Source organism: Nematolebias whitei, chromosome 22 (assembly GCF_014905685.2).
Source record: "Nematolebias whitei isolate Nwh7 chromosome 22, NemWhi1, whole genome shotgun sequence".
NCBI classification, from domain to species: domain Eukaryota; kingdom Metazoa; phylum Chordata; class Actinopteri; order Cyprinodontiformes; family Rivulidae; genus Nematolebias; species Nematolebias whitei.
In genome coordinates, this window is record NC_056519.1 from 13,683,715 (window position 1) to 13,702,926 (window position 19,212).

At 41.0% G+C, this 19,212-nt stretch overlaps 1 protein-coding gene across 1 annotated transcript in view; it reads left to right on the forward strand.

Annotated features, from left to right (window-relative positions):
* The window catches only part of sema3aa (sema domain, immunoglobulin domain (Ig), short basic domain, secreted, (semaphorin) 3Aa), a 38,713-nt gene that overhangs the window by 15,687 nt on the left and 3,814 nt on the right, over positions 1-19,212 (forward strand). Inside the window, exons 2-16 of the mRNA XM_037695723.1 lie at positions 432-592; positions 1,993-2,055; positions 7,288-7,407; positions 9,164-9,254; positions 9,352-9,471; positions 12,941-13,083; positions 13,234-13,348; positions 13,428-13,497; positions 16,262-16,406; positions 16,495-16,714; positions 16,999-17,090; positions 17,186-17,227; positions 17,368-17,525; positions 18,870-18,937; positions 19,017-19,165. Of these exons, the coding sequence (XP_037551651.1) occupies positions 432-592; positions 1,993-2,055; positions 7,288-7,407; positions 9,164-9,254; positions 9,352-9,471; positions 12,941-13,083; positions 13,234-13,348; positions 13,428-13,497; positions 16,262-16,406; positions 16,495-16,714; positions 16,999-17,090; positions 17,186-17,227; positions 17,368-17,525; positions 18,870-18,937; positions 19,017-19,165 (1,757 nt within the window). The remainder of the gene's footprint in view (positions 1-431; positions 593-1,992; positions 2,056-7,287; positions 7,408-9,163; positions 9,255-9,351; positions 9,472-12,940; positions 13,084-13,233; positions 13,349-13,427; positions 13,498-16,261; positions 16,407-16,494; positions 16,715-16,998; positions 17,091-17,185; positions 17,228-17,367; positions 17,526-18,869; positions 18,938-19,016; positions 19,166-19,212) is intronic.

Genomic DNA, 19,212 nt, shown 5'->3' on the forward strand with positions numbered 1-19,212 from the left:
AAAATATCTTGTGAACTAGTGAACAGATTTCAATGAAACGTAGAAAATAATTACCGTATTGGATGCACATGCACAGCTAATCAAGATTAGCCGACACACGAATGGATAAAATGGTGTGAAGTTTACTAATATTGAGGCAACATTTGATGTGGTAGCTGCTAAGAGTCATTAACAACACATAATCTAAGCACTAACGGATCAAGTAAGTAATTGCAATGACTCTGTAAGTTGCACATAATGCTATTTTCAAGGTTTGAGCAAAATATCTATAGCTTAATTTCTTCACATAAAATGGTCGTTTTAGTTCTTGCATGAAAAACGACCAACGACATTTCTTCAAAGAATGCTCTGCATTTAATTAGGAAGTGTTTTTCAGTGAAACCTTCACGTTATCATTACATTTACATTTGTTTCCTTGTCTTTTCTTCCAGAGATGTTAGAGACCAGTAATCTTGTCACCTTCAATGGTTTAGCCAATAGTTCGAGCTATGATGCGTTTCTACTGGATGAGGAGCGGGGGAGATTACTGGTGGGAGCAGAGGACCATATCTTCTCATTTGATCTCGTCAATATCAACAGAGACCACAAACAGGTAAAACTCAAAATTTAATTGGTAAAAGAAAAAGAAAAAAGTTGTGTTTTAAAGAGTTTATTAGAGTCAAGTTTCATCTCCTCTCCTCTGCTGCCTGACCCCACCTCTGGAGTCCATTATTTCATCTATTTCTCGCCTGCCTTCATCCCTCCCTCTGTCTGTCTCAGTCCAGACAGGGCGGTCCATAATTCCATTACTCCACCTGGACTAGGTTAACAGTCTTTTTATCTGATTCGAGCTGCTATCAAAGACTCACAAGTCCGACACGGTGTTGCCTGCAGGCTGCAGAGAGCTTCACAGGGGAACAAATTGCTGAAAAATGCATAGTCAATGCAAAAATGATACGTGCTTTTGAATACCCCTGCCTTTGGCTCTTTTGTTCTAATCTATGCAACGTTGTGAGATAAAGACTAAAAAGCTGTGATTTAGCACACCTAATGTAATCAGTGATAAATGCCGATTTTATTTATTTTTTTTAATGTGGAAAGAAATAGCTGATCAAGATACTGGATACAAAATTGTAAAGAGAAATGTTCGCTCTCTGTAAGGGCATCATAATGCATGGGCATGCATGTGCATACATTTCCACTGTCTGCTCACATCTGTGTGGTCAGCAACCAAAAAATAAATAAAATTACGAGCTCTGTCGCACCCCCAATTTTGAGAATATAATCACTCCCGTTCTCATTGCAGCTCACACATGCACACTCATACTCTCCATGTGTGTTTATAATTCATGTGTAACCAGAGGCCACAACGAAATGACAAGCACAGTTGCAAACCCCTGCTTTCTGTTTATATTTAAAGTGAAAAGTACAACCTTATGCTGAAGACTTCAGTACAAGTAGAGTTCAGCATTTTTATTTATATTCTACTATATTTTCCAAATTCATATATGTTTTCTTCTTTTTAAAGTTTCTTTTCTTTTAACAAAAACTTTTTTTTTTTTAGTTTATTTGAAGATCAATACTTGGCAGCAATACATAATATAGTACAAATCATGCTGAGTACAGAGTTGTTATTTACTGGATATATATTGAGTACTCACCTGGTACTTACTGGGTTTGTACCAGCTACCCAGTATTTGGGTATATACCCAGCTACATACCAGTAGCTACATCGCTACATACATATAGAACCGCTACATACCAGCTGGTTCTCACCTGGTACAGTATGTAGCAAGACCAGAATCCTTTTCTAATTATATTTCCACATGTGACTAAACAAGGAAAAAATTTAAATGACGAATTCAAAGTCATTTACCCAGAACTATCTTTTTTTGTCTTGATTCGTCATACTGACTCATTACCAATGTATGTCTATCCTCCCTTTTTCACAAAGCAACATGTTATTCTTAACCTTCAATGTAATCCGAACGTGTGTTTTTCTCATTTGCACAGATTGTGTGGCCCGCCACCTTTTCCAAGAAAGATGAATGCAAGTGGGCAGGGAAAGATCTAGGGGTGAGTCCTAACACATGTTGGCATCATGTTTGGAGCCCTTCCATAGCGTTTTGGCGTTGCTGTTCTTTCCTCAGATTTGTCAGGAGTTTTCTGGAACATCTCAGATTTATTACAGACAAAATAAGAGTCTTTGCTCTTCTTATTTAAAGGAACACAAGGACTGAGGAGGTAGGAAATTACCTCTGATGAAAGCCATGTTTCATTTCACCGTTACCACGTTCACCCTTGTATAGGCCTTCTCCTAGTGACACCTGCAACAAAGCATACAAACACACAGGGGAGCGCAGATGTGTCAATGGCACAAGGGACAATAACCGAGTTAATTTGCTTTTGATAAATTTTGAAAATATGTTTGTGTCTGACTCAGAGCATGCACATGTGTGCACTTCCATTATCTGTCACGATGTGTTAGCACACATGGCCAGTTCTGCTCGAAAACAAACTCAGCTCTGTGTTCACACTGGTGTTAATGTATCTTATCTTTGTGTTACTGTTTAGAAAGGCCCCTCTTAGTATTGTATCTGATCTCAATTTCATGGTTGAATGAGTCTCCAGTGCAAGGCTGCAGGTTTCGGGGGATTATCCAGAACCACATACATCCACTGAAACCAAAAGGCTTTCACTGAGGGTCGCACCATTTTTTTTCCACAATTCCCACAAAGTCAAAACTACTTTAGCTGTACACTGGCATTACACAGTGGAAAGATTGCACTCTGGCAACACAGAATCACACAAACGGCAGTAATGAGGTATTTGCGTGCTGTGAAAATGTTTACCCTTGAAATCGAGGCGGTGAGAGCAAAGACAGAGGAACACACGGAGAGGTCTTGATTAGGACATTACTAAAGCATCCAGAGCTCTCAAAGCGATGCATTTCTCCAAACCACAATTTACAACCACAGAGCAAATGTAACAGCTGCCCCCACCCTGAAAGCGCTTGAGGACTTTATCGCTATCCCTTACCGACCGACTGGCCCAGACTCTATAGTGAAGTCCAAGAGCTACGATACACGTGTGGTTTTCTTAAAATTATTGATGTTATTCCTGAATAACTTCTTGGTTATTACAAAGAATAAAGAATAACATTCTAATAATTGTTTTATAGTTTAAGTGCATTTTCAGGATTGACTCAGTGGTCCTGTATTATCCAAAATTTACTCAACTTACCCACATTTGGGCAAATCTGTCCACCCTTTTCTCTGGTGGAGCGTCATCCTACCCAGTCCAAATACTATTAATTTGATCCCCCCCAAAAAAAGTCATTTATTCTTTGTGGGTATTTTAGTTTTCAAGCAATTACACAGTTTGTGATGGAGGAAAGGGTTTTTCACTTGAGCGCAACACACAGCTGCATTCGTGTGACTATATCCAACACCTGTCAGTGTTTAGGTGCAGCCGTACCTACCACATAGCTAATGAATCTAGCTGAGACAGCCGTGGTAAATCCTTAACAGAGCTAATCTTGCAGGGCTTTATAGGAGTTGATGAAATGCACATAATACGGGCGTGAGAGTGATGTGAAGGGGGGGACGTGTGCTCTGACAGTTCAACGGTAGGAAACCCAGAAGGTAAAGTCATTAAGCTGCACGCTCACATAGACTCTTAGAGTTGAGGTCAGCCTCATGATATTGTGCAAGTATAGTCACTTTTGATGAGCTGTAGTCCCGTGGCTGAAATATGTAAACTGTTCAGGAAGAGTTATTAATAACATGAATAGTTGAAAGGTGTTGAATAGCTGGGAAAAAATAGCACCATTGGTAGCATGCAACAACAAAGATTTTATGGTGTTTGAAGAAATATTTCAAATAGACTTAGCACTATGACATCAGTGGAAAATCTAACATGTTGATCTGTAGCCAACAACAGGGTTACTGTATATGATTACATTTAGATTTTTATAGGAAGTTTGAAACGTCCTCTTACAAACTGTTTTGATTTTGTGGATAAGTTAATATCTCACTAAGCTGTGACCGTTGAAGACTAGTTAGCAACTTATAATTGCAAAAGAGATAATCACATTTTTAATTGCAGTCTGATTGAATTCTGTTTGCACCAAGCAACTAGCTAGCCATCAGAACGCATTTTGCACAACCAGTTTGGTCAGCCTAGTTTTGTGTGCACAGCTTGCAAAACTGTATTCCAGGCCATGCACATTATTTTGTTGTCCACATCATAAGCGCATCAACACATTTTGTACCCTCCTTGACAGATGCCCTCATGCTTATATTTAGTAAACTGGAGTACACCTTTAAAATGAGATTGGAAGATTTAGACCAGTGTTTTGAACCAGTGTTTTACTAAAGAATATCTACCGTATCTTTGCCATGGTGCATGCATGTTCAGTGTTGAATCCTCTTAATGTTCTCTGTCTTGAGAATTTACGGAAACTAAGTTGAGATGGGTTCAAGATGTCTGTGACAACTTTGTGACTATTTTGGGAAAAAAAAAGTGTTTTAAATTCAAGCGATGAGACTATGAGCCTCTGATTTAAGAAGCCTTGCAAACGTTTTGAGAGCTTTTGGAAACTCTCTTGCACTTGCTGTTTGCCAGCAGCTGCATTCCAGTGAGATACTGGCTTTAGGTTTAAGCAACTATGTTTTTTTTGCTTTTACTTTGTTTTTAGTTAGTTTATATATATAAAGTACCCTTATTCATTACAACCAACTAAAAACATTGCATGTTTCACATGTGACAAACTTTTGCCACTCAATGTAAGGTTACAAAGTTGTCCTAATTTAGATATTTTTGACCAATCTATCATCTAGCCAGGAAATAGATTATCTTGGAACCACCTACTAAACCACTACTGGTAATTGGCATTTTTCCCCACATTTTTTTTGTGCAAGTTTTAAGAAATCCAACAATGTTCAGTCAGGTTATTTGGACGTTTTTTTTTGTGTGTGTGCTGAGATGTTTCGCCCTCCATCCAGAAGGCTTCATCATCCATCCATTATCTTTTACCCGCTTCTTCCATTTGGGGTCACGGGGGTCGCCGGTGCCCATGTCCAGCAATCATTGTGCAAGGGGTGGGGTACATCCTTGACAGATCGTAAGTCCGTCACAGGGCCACATAGAGACAAACAACCATTCACTCTCTCATTCACACCTAGGGACAATTTAGAGTTACCAATCAGTCTAACATGCATGTTTTTGGTCTGTGGAGGAAACCGGAGTACCCGGAGAAAACCCACGCATGCACGGAGAGAACATGCAAACTCCACCCAGAAAGGCCCCTGGATCGGGATTTGAACCAGGGACCTGCGCGCTGAGAGGCAGCAGCTCTACCAGTTGCGCCACCGTGCTGCCTGACAGGCTTCATCAGTCTAAGGAAACATCAAACAAAACTGCTTCTCCCCCAACAGACTACTACAAAGTAGGGGTTGAACGAGTATATAATTTTTAAACTCAACATTAACATAATAAAACCCGAGTAGAACTCGAGTATTTGATGACGTCATAGATCTCAAAATACAAAAATAAATAAATACATAAAACCGCAAAAAAATGTAATTATTTACAAAAAAAAAAGACCAACAAAACATTGGGAGCGTATATTATGCTCCTACCATTTATCATACTGCAAATAAGTCACAGGAAAAACTAAACTATTAGTTATTATTATTATTAAAGTGCAAACGTGAAGAAACATGCAGCACATCAAAAGCGAAACTTAAACTGAAACTGGTTCTGGTGGATTGGACCCGGTGTTACACCATACTCTGTGACCTGCAACAGTGCAACACCGCCCCCTACGGTCATACGGTGGTCACATAATATGACGTCACTACGGATACTCGACGTAACATTTTTAACCTCGATAGATGTCCTAGCAATCGACGTGTAGATTACTCGAGTACTCTGTTAATGCCCTACTAGAAAGTGGAAAAAAGCAGTTATGTTGGTGTTAAGATGGCCTTTGGGGCACGCCCTCCATTCTGGTGCCCGCTCTCTCCCTCGCTGACAGTCATGTCAAACTGGTTCAAAACACCAAAGTCCATGCTCAATAATCCAGGTATAAAATCCCAACAATTTTCAGTCAGGTCATCTGGACGGTTTCTTTTTTTGTGCTGAGACGTTTCACCCTCCATCCGGAAAGCTTCATCAGTCTGAGGAAACAGAAACCATGCCAAACAGGAACAGTTTCAAGAAAACAGTTATTAGACAAGCTAACAAATTAGCTCCAGTAAGCTAGCCAGCGGTTCTCTCCAGCTTCACTTTTCACAAAGTGAGTGATCTCATTTTTACACCCAACTCCCTGTACGGAACTAAATCATTTCATTTGTCAGAGTGTCAAACTTTCCCTTGAAGCAAATTTACCGAGGAAGTCAGAGCTGAAACAACAGTGTCTGCCCTTTAGAATAATAACAGAAAAAAAAAAGTTGTGCTGTGGAAAAAAAAATCACAGCTTGTGATCTCGGTGTGAATTTATGCTCCTCTGGAAAATGTCAGCACTCCAATCTGACGCCCCTGCATCCATTTACGCCTCACACAGGGAGACATCGTCGCATCGTCAGTGAAACGTCTGTGAGCTTCAAAGACAGATTTGTTAAGAGGAAAAGGAAGAGAGAGATATAATTTAGCTGTCGTGTAATGTTGATATGTGCCATGTTTCCAAATCACGTGTGCCTGTTTGCCAGGTGGATATCCAGCGTGTGTTTATAATGGGGCTAAACCAAGTTAATCTCTTAAACACATGTGCCTAAATCAGCTCCTTGGAGCTGCTAATAACCCTCCTACATTAACCAATGCTGTTGATTAGCAGTTTAATAAACAGTCTCGCACCACTGGGACTATTGAGACGTGTTGCAGTGCCAACTCAAACACCCCTTGGTAAATTCATGCACACGGATCATTAAAAGATCCGTGCCTGATTCAACTTGCACATGGGATTTCCTTGAAAGAGACTTTGTCTCGCAAGTCTTTAGGCAGCGGCTTTTAAGTTGGTAAAGTGGATTTTCATCAGTTTCTCTAAGCTATGTTATTCCCTGCGTTGTGTTTGTCTACATTTTAGCCCAAAGTGAGAAAATTAGAAATACCAAGTGTAGTTTGGAAAAGACTAAATCATTTCAGCGCTCAGGGGAGGTAGTTGTGAAAAAGAGATAGCTCGCCGTTTTATAAAATCCCCAAGATCCTTGATGTGTAATATTTTTATCAGCTGTGATTCTCATTGAATAAAGTTATGCAGGAGTTTTGACATTTTTCTCTTTAATTTTTTATATTTTTGTACTGTAGAAGGAGTGTTCTAACTTCATCCGGGTGCTTCAACCGTACAACCAGACCCACCTGTACATCTGTGGCACGGGAGCCTTCCACCCCATCTGTGCTTACCTTGAAATGGGCAAGAGGGCAGAGGTAATGTATTCAGTGCCGTGGGGCTTCTATTTGGTTATATAAATGCAGGAGGGAATTTAAATCCTTGCCTAACTCATAAAATGTGACAACGACACACAAGACATTTGTAAAGTGTCTAAAAAGTTACAGTTCAGGGATGATACAAAGTAATTTTGTTCTGGGAATGACTTCAAAAACATTATAGAATATATGGCTTGTGAGATGTCTAAACTTAATGAGTGGTTTAAATACAACAATTTATCAATAAACTGGAATAAAACTAAATTCATGATTTTTGGCAACAGATAATTAGATGATTCTCTTATAATGTCCATAGATGATAATCAAGTTGAACAAGTACATGAAGTAAAATTTTTAGGGATTGCTTTGGATCATGAACTTAACTGAAAATCTCATATAAAATACATAAAACTAAAACTATGCCAAAGTATTGGACTTCTAAATAAAGTAAAAAATGTTTTGAAATTATCAACACTCCAGACATTATATTATTCATTTGTTGTTCCATATCTGACTTATTGTATAGAGGTATGGGGCAACACGTATATAAATACAAAAGAAAGTTATGAGAATTTTATATAAAGTGGACACCAGAGAACACACGACTAACTTGTTTAGTCAATCAAATATCTTGAAACTAAGGGATCATGTTAATTTAAAAATGCTATTAGTTAAGTTTAAAGCTAGAAAGCGATTATTACCAATTAATTTACGAAAGTTCTTTTTCTTAAGCTCATGAGATAGAAATAACAGAAGGAAGTACGATTTCAAAAGTGAAACTCTGCGTACTACTTTAAAACAAATGTGCATTTCGGTGCATGGAGTCAAATTATTGAACAGTTTGGACGAGGAGTTAAAAAATGCTCTACTATAAATCAATTCAAAACACTTTATAAGAAAAGAAGGATTAACTCTTATACAGTTTTGAGTTGTTAATGGGAAAAGTGATATGTTGTTTGCAACTTGTTTTGTTAGTTTAATATATACAGCCATGAAATGTTTGTAATTATTAAGAAAGGGGGCGGGTCTATACAAGATTTTCTTCTTCCTGCTTCCTCTTCACTCGCTTAGAGTAAGTGTTGTCAGAGAATGTGTTTGTAAACTGATGATCAATTTGTTGAATCAAGTGACTAAATTGATTGATTGAGATGTAACAGCACAATTGTAAAATAATGAGAAACTACAAGTGAAAGATTTTTGCTTCTCTTCACTGATTAACTTCTCATCAGTGATTTATTTTGCGTGCGAAGATATGGCAGAAAATGGGGTCAGCACATTTCAACGGTTGAATATTATTCAAGCTCTTTCCTGCATACAAGTTTAATCAGTCAGCTCAATACATGTCCACAGGTTAATCAATGTACCAGCATGGGCTGTGCAGACCAAGGCAGGGTTTGCATCATGTAGCGTCGACTGTGTTCACATGAGCTTAAAGAATTGAAGTCGGCATATAATTATTTGACTTTATTTTATTCAAACTCTTCAGGTAATATTTTCTTTCTTTACCATTATTTAGATATGTTTCTGTGGCACCGTTGCAGAGACTATTGTTGACCTGCAGCTGAAAAAGCCAGCAGAGTAAAAAGAAAAGACATAACTTGTTGCTTCTGTCAGGCCAAATTTGATTTGCGTCCCGGCTCAAAAATAGCATGCTACAATGAGGATAAACAGTAACTTGAAACATGACCTATAAATGCACCTTTACCCTGGTGGTGTTCACTGACCTCTTGTTGGACTTTGACCCTCTCCACCACAGGACAACATCTTCCGACTGGGCGCGCAATTTGAGAATGGCCGCGGGAAGAGCCCCTACGACCCCAAAATGCTCTCAGCGTCACTTCTGATTGGTGAGTTTGGTCACTCGCTTATATTAGTTCCAGAAACGGAAAGTACACATTCTCTGTAGAGCTGGACGTTAATTTTGGACTAACTTCGTCCTGACAGATGGAGAGCTGTATTCTGGCACATCTGCTGATTTCATGGGGAGGGATTTTGCCATTTTCCGGACGCTTGGGGATCATCACCCAATCAGAACGGAACAGCACGATTCAAGATGGCTGAACGGTAAAATATGGTTTCATTTGTCTTCAAACCAACTTTTTTTTATGTTCTAAAACAGCGGAGAACAGAAAAACAGATGAATACAATTCACAACAAAACCACAAACGGTCAAGAGCCAAAACACGATCAAATCAGTAATGAAATGTATCAAACGACAATAATAACAATTATAGTTTTGCTCATGGGCCCAGAGTGGGGCAAATGAGGGTGGGGGCAAGTGTGGGTGTTTTACCTACCCCACCCACAATTTTGATGTTGTCGAGGCCAGGGCGTGAATCAGCGATCTTCAGATCACAGGCCCACCTCTCTAACCTCTGCGCCACCACTCCCCAAGAATAAGTATATTGATAATAAGTAATTTCAGAAACTTGGTTTCATAGGTCCACTTGGGTGGACCATTCACTGGTCAGTAAAAAACATTTACTGTACGTATTTGTGTATGTTACTAGTACATATTTAACTAAAAGTTTAAATCTTTCTGTGGAAATATCTCATGTGACAACGTGGACACCCGTGACTTATACACAAGTGCAGCCTATTTATGTACAAAATCTTTTTCTTTTTAAATTCAGTGGGTGTGGCTTATATTCAGGTGCACTCAATAGTCCAGAAATTACAGTATTTTATTTAAGAAATGAAACAAAAATTACAAAACACAACACAGCAAACAATCAAAATGCTTATAACCTCCCCCCCCCCCCCCCCCCCCCAAAAAAAAATATATTTTTTTGTAAAAAGAAATATTGATGTTTTAGACTTCACTTTGTGCTTTTTGTTTTGGAGTGTTGTGTTTTCTTGTATTTGCTTTATGATTTACTTTATTTTCTTCTGAAATATGAATTATCTTATTGTTACGTCTTCCGAGGTATTGAGTTTTCAATAAATTTTTTTTGTTTCTAAACTTATGCGTCATCAAACGTAGCTTTTTCAGGTCAAACTGAACAGTTGCTGTCTTATTTGCACCTAATTTTCTAGGTAAAGGCTGGACGTTAACCCCTCTAACAGGCCATTATTAATAAAAAAGAGCTTTTTAACAGACGGAAGCATTAAATTCCCTCCTAAGCCTTAAGTCTCCAGTCATTTCCATTCATGCGCAGACATCAGATATCAGAGCTCGTTCACAAAGTCTCTGGATCACCCTGTGTTGGTAAGATTAGAACCGCAGTGACTGTTCGGCCTTTCTGGCTATCTTTCGGCACCGGGCAGGACTTAAAGAGCCACAAAAGGTCAACTTGAACCTTCCCCTCGAGCTGGGCCGTCCTGTCTTCTCTTTCCCACAGAACTAATCCACTCAGCTGTTTTTTTGTTGTGGAGTCAAATTCCTTCCACCTCTCCTCAAATGCCGTCAAAATGCGCCGGTCTCTGCAGCCCTGATCACTTTGACATATTAATAAGAGCCTTTTGAAGGGAGAAGTCTTTGTCTGAGGATTAATCCTCATCAATCTTTCACCTTGTTCAAACAAATACCCTGAAGTTTGAGGCCGTTTGGGGTTGCAAAGTCCAATGGCGTCTTTACAAAGAGGGGATTGTAATTTAGTGGATTACTGGGGTGGGGATATTCTATTGAGCCTTTATCAAGAAAGTTACACGGTGCTGAAATGTAACAAGAATGATACTTTGGAATGAATCTGTAAGTGCAGCTTATTCTTAAAGGATTTAAGTTAAATTATGTTTGGGTTTGTGGATATTATTTATGCATCTCTTCACCTTTTAATACCCTCTCACTCACACTGATGATGGATTAAATATTCTCTGAATGAAGCAGTCTTTTGTTGGGCATGACCTCAGTGGTTGGCAACGCAGTCAGCAGCCTGTTTTTGAATGCGATCGTTTGCACGGGCAAATTTACCAACGGGACGACTTAACAGCGCACGTTCACCGTAGAAGGCCTGTGTGGGGTATCCATTCATACCAGAGGTCTCGCACCAGCACAGCACGTATAAATCTGCTTCCCACTTTGGCCACGCTCTCCGTTTTCACAGCTACTTTATATCCTAAACGGCCGCAGAGACGTAACATGGCACTGCTTGTTTCTTCTCCGCTAAACCCCGAGCTTTCAGACACCAGCTCGTTTTACCCACGACGACGCCTCGGTGACTGTGGTACTTCTCTTTACTTCATACGCCTGCTTTACATTCAGAGATGTCTCAGCTCCATTCTGCTAAGCTTTGATGTCCTCTTACTTAAATGCTTACAATAAATTCACTCAAGTGTTACCCAGAACAATCAGACCCATGTGTTTGTGGGGGTTATGTAGGATTTAGATGGAGAGCACTGGCTTGAGGTAATGTTGGATCACTCAGGGTCATATGAAATCTGTTTTTATTTTTTCTCCACAGATTCCGTGTAGTCTGCTTTTAGTTTTCTGAAATTCATGTTTTATGACGTAACCACATTTTTCCACCTAATGTGTTCTGTTATCAGGTGGATTTATAGAAATTCAACAATAGGAAGCAGAAACGCAGTCTGACAAGATAAAAAGTGCTTCATAAATAAATGTAAAAAAAATAAAATCACTACACACACATTATATATATATATATATTATATATATATATATATATATACACACACACACACACACACACACACAGTATAGAGAGAAAGAGACAGAGAAAGGTAGAGAAACAGAGAGGAGAGAGAGAGAAAGGAGAGACGGGGAGAGAACAGAGATAGACACAGAGAGAGAAAGACAAAGAAAAAGAGAGAGCAAGAGAGAGGGAGGGAGAGAGACTGAGAGAGAAAGAGAGAGCGAGAAACATTCACAGATGCTCTTGCAATTTTAGTATGCTGAAACAAAACTTTCTGAAAAGCTAATCGGGGAGAGGCAGCACGGTGGTTCAGTTGGTGCAGCTGTTGCCTTTCTGCGTGAAGGTCGCTAGATCAAATCCCAGCTGAGGACCTTTCTGGATGGAGTTTGCGTGTGCTCTCCATGCACGTGTGGGTTTTCTCCGGCTACTCTGGTTTCCTCCCACAGACCAAAAACATGCATGCTAGGCGCAACCTGTCCAGGCTGTACCCTCCCCCCCCCCCACCCCAGTACTCTTTGCACAGTGATGTCTGGATATGTGCACCAGTGACCCCCGCAACTTGAAAAGGAAGAAGCGAGTAAACATAATGTATGGACGGTCAGGGATAATCTTTTGCTCTAAACTTTTTTCTTGGTGTTAAATGTCATAATCTTTTAGTTACAGGAGCCTGCAGAGGCCAAAATCACCTTGTTCATTACAAACGTCAAATATGAACAATACTTAGACTGTGAAGAAAAATCCACATTTATAACAAATTCCACAACGTTCCATTTTTAACCTCTGATTCTGATATTACTTTGTTGTATTGTGTTGATTACTATCACTGAATGAATAGAGTAAACAATGACAGGACTGGTTTGGGGATTGTTACTGGGTTTTGGATGTTATGCTCTAATCTGATAGGCTTCTGACGTGTTTTGTGCATTTCCCTTTGCTTTTAGACCCCAGATTCATAAACATACACTTGATCCCTGAGAGTGACAACCCTGAAGACGACAAGCTCTTCCTGTTTTTCAAAGAGAACGCCATGGATGGAGAACACACCGGGAAGGCTACTATTGCCAGGATAGGACAACTGTGTAAGGTAACAACACGCACAAACAATTACAAATGTCTCTTACAATCTTTGAAGCAATTATTAGAATGATTTTGAAGATACAGCATTTGAATCTGGGTCGGCTGCAGAACTTGTTCGTAGATGCGAGCTTACTTACATTTGTCGATGTTCTTGCAGAATGACTTGGGGGGTCACCGGAGCTTGGTGAACAAATGGACCACTTTCCTGAAAGCTCGGCTCATCTGTTCAGTCCCTGGCATCAATGGCATCGACACACACTTTGATGAACTACGTAAGTGTGCACTCTTCATTAAAAAAAACTACCTCATTGAAAGACATTTGTCTAAATTTTTGTGTTTGATCTTCTTTAGAGGACGTGTTTCTCATGAGCTCCAAAGACCCTAAAAATCCCGTAATCTACGCAGTATTCACCACATCCAGGTACGCCATCTTCGGACAGCATGAAAGAGATCCAGTTCTCAAATAGCTTTGTCATATTAGTTCCGTTGATTTGTTGCTAGGAGATCCCTAAGAGTTGATATGCAATATGTTTAATGGAAGACTTGAAAATCAGACGTTCTTTAATCCTTTGAGTTTAATTTCCAAAGTGTTTTAAACAACATGGCAGCCTTTGAGTGACCAAGCATGCCTCCTTAAAATTCCCAGACAGAGCTCCTGTAATCCACTTACAGGTGTCCTGTGGTTGCTTTCCCTTCCAATAGAAACCCTGCGTGGGCTTCGCTTTTATCCAATTCCCCCATCCCTCGCTACCTGTCCCCTGTTTTATTGAGACCCTGGCAAGCTTTGTAGGGAAATCAGATTACAGAGCAGAAGGGAGCCACAGAAACACGATATTCACTTAGCGGGAATGCACGTTCCTCCCTTGGCCACAGCCGTGAATGGGGTTTTCAGAGGCTGGGTGTGTCTCCATTGAAGCATGTGGAGAGGTGAAGGCATGGGGAAGGGCAGATAAGTGAGCTGAAATAGCACAGATGGTGGCACTTATCATGATGATAGTGAATTTGCATTTGGTAGGGAGGAGGGGTGTATTTTGTGTCCACTGCTGTGTGAGAAGCGTTTTGTAAAGAGGACAAGCACGTCCTCATCAATCACAGCTAATGATGGAACATCAGGGCGAAACAACACGCCGCCTTGCATCACCGGGCCCGGGTGGTTTTCCCTCTGATCTCTGGATTGTATTCAAACCAAGAGATTGTTGCGCATTGACGAGCATCCACCTATGTATTTGCATGTCTGCTGCACACTCACACACGTGCACTTTAAAATTCAATTATGGGGCATTGAGGAATTAGAGTGGTTTAATTGGGTTTCTAAGTGGTCGGTTTTCTGAGATGAATAGAGCAGAGATTCACAGGAACCAGCTTTTAATATCACTGCTTAATGAGGCACATAGAGGCTGCCACTGACAGATCAATGTTCGATTGTGCTTCGATTCCCACGTGCACATTTGCGCTTCTTCCTGTGGGTAAATTTACACCCGCACTACGCTTCTGCGTGCATGCGTATCTGCACAACCACATCGTCGCCCTTCCTCCTACGCGCAGATATTGCAGTGTCTTTTCTTGCCCCTGGAGTTAATTGAATTTCTCTGTAATTAACATTTTCAAATGCTAATCCATTCATCTTCAGCGCTTTGGTGAATAGTGTCGGCTGTGTGTATGCCAGCCACATCCCTAATTAGTCTGATCCAACTTCCCACTGCAGTTAGCAAGACAAAGGACATCTTGAGTTAACTGAAACATTTGGTTCGTGAAAGTGCAGAGGATTTGCTGCCATCTGTTAAAAGGTGAAAGTTAATGAATGCGCTTTAGATCATTTCTGAACACGTATTAGAGCAAATTATTTAGAAAACCATTCTGAATATACAGTAGTCCCTTGTGTATCGCGTGGGTTCCGTTCTCAGCCCCCCTGTGATAAGTGAAAAACCGCAAAGTCGGAATAGTAGTACAAGTACTTTATTTTCCGTCATATAAGTCGTAGATTTTTGCACAGATTTGCCAGTTCTGCGACTTGTACACCAAAATGACTTATATATGTTTTTTTTCCATATTCATAACGCAATTTTTGACTGGTGCAACTTATACTCTAGAATGACTTATACGCCGGAAAATACGGTAGTAAGTAATAGTTTATTTTAGTGTTTATATATACATATTAAGGTGTTTTAAACCCTTCACACACTCTTGCAATATTCTAAACAATGTTTCTAAACTCTAAATGCTCTAAAAGAGTACAGCATGTCGTGATCTCCACTCTCTTCCAGCGCTCTCGGCCACGCCCACTTCTTCGCTGTAGAGCGGAGATCATGACATGCAGGAAGAAGCTTCTCCCTGCACCTGTGGGCTGCACACAGGTGCAGCAGTTGCTAAATCGTTTAAAATAATTTATTTTAAATAAACAATCCATGCCGATCGTGCGGCTCTTCCATCAATCAGCCAGTTGTGTGTCATGTCCAATCTTACTTTGAAAAACCGCGATAGAGCGAGTCTGCGAAAGTCGAACTGCCAAGTAACGAGGGACTACTGTATTGCTTTAAACATACCGGTAGTTAAAGTTACTGAACTCCATGGTGTGCACATATTTCAGAGACAGCCCTGTTTGTCAAAATTTGCGCAACAAAATATGAATAACCGTTTTGAAATCCTGGGATATTCATGTGAAACTCCCAAATTTTCAGTCCAGATGAGTCAGGGCTCAAATAACGTTTGACCGGAACAAAGTGTAAATCTACACGAAAGGAAATCCATGTAATTTCCCCTCTTTTAACCACACAGTTGCCCGTTTGAATCTTGTGCGAGAAGTGAAATGCAGAAATCCCTCCATCTGGCTCAAGTGAAGGCTTGCAAAAAATATCAGAAGGCATTTCAGACGCACTCGAAACTGGTCTACTGTTGTGTTGGTGGCAGGCCCAGATTCCTGTCTGTTGTCAAGAGGCTGGAAGCAATCAGGGAGAAGTTCCAATCTGTCATTCCTGTACTTAGGTAATGACAGCCTTGCTCTGCTCTGTCTTTGTGCGATGAAGGGTCATTTTGCCGTCTTTCTTCAGTATTTCACAAATTCCTAATCCCTGTCTTGTGACCGATCATTCATGAATCCCCACTGCTTGTTTCTGTCTTCTCTTTATTCCAGCTCCCTTGTTCTCCAGATCCTTACATATATTTTTTCACCTTTTCTTCTTCCACAGTAACATATTTAAAGGCTCAGCAGTTTGCATGTATAACATGGCAGACATCAGGAGGGTTTTCCTGGGCCCCTACGCCCACAGAGATGGACCCAACTATCAGTGGGTGCCTTTCCAGGGGAGAGTCCCTTATCCTCGGCCTGGAACTGTGAGTCTTTATATTAAAACCAAACTATGAAGTCACTTTTGCAAATAAAATATCCGTTATAAAACTTTACTTTCACTTTTAATTTTAGTGCCCCAGCAAGACATTTGGAGGCTTCGACTCCACCAAAGATCTTCCTGATGATGTAATCACATTCGCCAGGGGTCACCCTGCCATGTACAATCCAGTGCACCCCATTGGGGGGCGCCCCATTATGGTTCGGACAGATGTGGACTACCAGTTCTCCCAGCTGGTGGTGGACAGGGTGGAAGCAGAGGACGGGCAGTACGATGTCATGTTCATCGGAACAGGTAGATTAAAACAATTTATTAAAAAATTGTTCTTATAAAGTAAATCAAGACGATAACCAGAAAAAAAAAGGCCCCTTGAGCAATTTAGTTGAATAATCCTGATTTAGACTGAGATTCTTTAAACTGGTCAAAGTTACAAAGCCCGTCTTAAAGGTACTGAGGCTCGAGGTCTGTTTACTGAGGTTAGAAATGATCTGTTAAAACACAGCAGGTTAGGCAGATGTAGGGATTTTAACCAGCAACATGACAACTTACCTTATATCCTCCTGTTTGCTGTTTCTCAGATGTGGGAACTGTGCTGAAAGTGGTGACAATCCCCAGGGAGAGCTGGCACGACCTGGAGGAGGTTGTCCTGGAGGAGATGACGGTCTTTAGGGTATGCTATTTAATTTTGGAAGCAGCTCTACAAAAACAACGAAACATATTTACTTATAGATGCGGTGCTAAACTACTTCTACATGTTTTAACCAGGAGCCTGTTGCTATTACTGCTATGGAGTTGTCCACTAAGCAGGTAAGAGCTGCGCTCTCACTGATCTTTAATTAAACCCCTAAACAAAGATATCTAATCTACCTTTGTTCTCAGTAACTTCCCAGCTGAGCCACAGAGGAACATTTAATTTTACGTCCTTTCTTTCCCTTTTGCTCTCACAGCAACAGCTGTACCTCGGCTCAAATCTGGGCGTATCGCAGATGTCTTTACACCGCTGTGAGGTGTATGGGAAAGCTTGCGCCGAGTGCTGCCTGGCCAGAGACCCTTACTGCGCTTGGGACGGCGCTGAGTGCTCTAGATACTTTCCTACTGCCAAGAGGTAGGAGCTTGGACACTTTTAACACTCCTCTTTAAGCTTTATTTATCCTCGGAGGGTTTGCTGAGCCTGCACGGCTCTTTTCAGCGACGTCCTGCCTTTTTGTAATAATAGTATCATACGTAGTCGCACCTGGGAGTTATTAACGCACAGGCGTTGTGATGTTGGCTTAAAATTGTTGGGATGTTTTTTTTTTCTGGATGTACAAATAAATGTGACTTCAGTGCCAGACCTCCACTGACCTGACCTATGTACACCAGCAGTAAATCTAAAAAGGTGAAAGAATAGGAGCTACGTGCAAAAAACACCCAAATATGGAAATAATCAAAGTATAACGTAGACACAAAGCACAGCCATTAAATACACACATGTATAAGTATGCATTCCAGGAAACACAATCCTGCAACCTGGGTTATTGCTCCTGCCAGCAGCAGTTTGGAGCATTGCTCTCCAGTCAGGATACACACATCAGCTCACATGCACTAAACTACAGCCAACAGGAGCTGTCTGAACAATTCTTTCTGCATTCAGGAGGTATGAAGACTGCTTCAGCCTTTCTACACTGAAAACAACAACACAGCCACGTCTCATTTATAGACCAGCACCAGCAAAAGTAGACCAGTGGGTATCAATAGACAAGTGGCACACCCCAAGACCGGCTCGTTTCGGCTCCTACACGGCAAATATTTTCCCTCCCAGGGCGAGGACCAGACACCGGGCCCCTTACATGCTCATACGAACAAAAAAAGACTGGAATGTCAGCTCAGGAAATGAGCAGAAGACTGAAATGTGCATGAAAAAGAAGGGGGAGTGCATGAGGATATATTGGCAGAATACGCACATGCTTACTGACAACTTTATTCAGCGGTTACTTTTCTCCCGTTTGCTGTCCAGCCATCACGTTTGGCTCTTTTACTATGACATCACGTGTCGGCCTGTCAACAGCTTTGAAGCGTGACAGATAGGAGCGGGGGAAACACTCACAGCTAGTCAGTAAAACCAGACCGTGAAAATGCTCAGCCGTCGCTGTAAAAAAAAAGAAGCCAAAATGTCGTAGTGGAAATCTGTACAGAGAGCACAGAGCAGCTTTAACAAGGCGCTTTGAGAGCACAACAGTTATGAATGTGTTTCATAATAACGGCTCATTGGATGGCAATGAAGCGTGGCGTTTCACTGCTCTGCACATTAATGTTCTATTCTTCCAGTTTGTTTTTTAATCCATGTGGTTAATCATTAGGGTAAAAGTTGAATAAATGCCCATTTTCCAGGCTTTGAGCAACATTGCCCTCTAGAGTTTGAATTTAGGCAATACAACCATCTTTATCTGCGATTGTGGTTCGTTTGCAGGAGAACCAGGCGACAAGACATCAGAAACGGGGATCCTCTCTCACAGTGCTCAGACCTTCAGCATCACGGTACTCAAAGCACCAAACATAAACGCACACACTCCGTCTCGCCTTTCAAACGTCTCACCCGCTCTGTCTGTTCGGTCAGATGACGTGGACGGCATCGGAGACAACGTGGAGGACAGGAGCGTGTTCGGCGTGGAGAACAGCAGCATGTTCCTGGAATGTAGTCCCAAGTCTCAGAGAGCGCTCATCTACTGGCAGCTGCAGAGAGCCAACGATGACCGCAAGCAGGAGGTGTGTGTGTGTGTGTGTGTGTGTGTGTGTGTGTGTGTGTGTGTGTG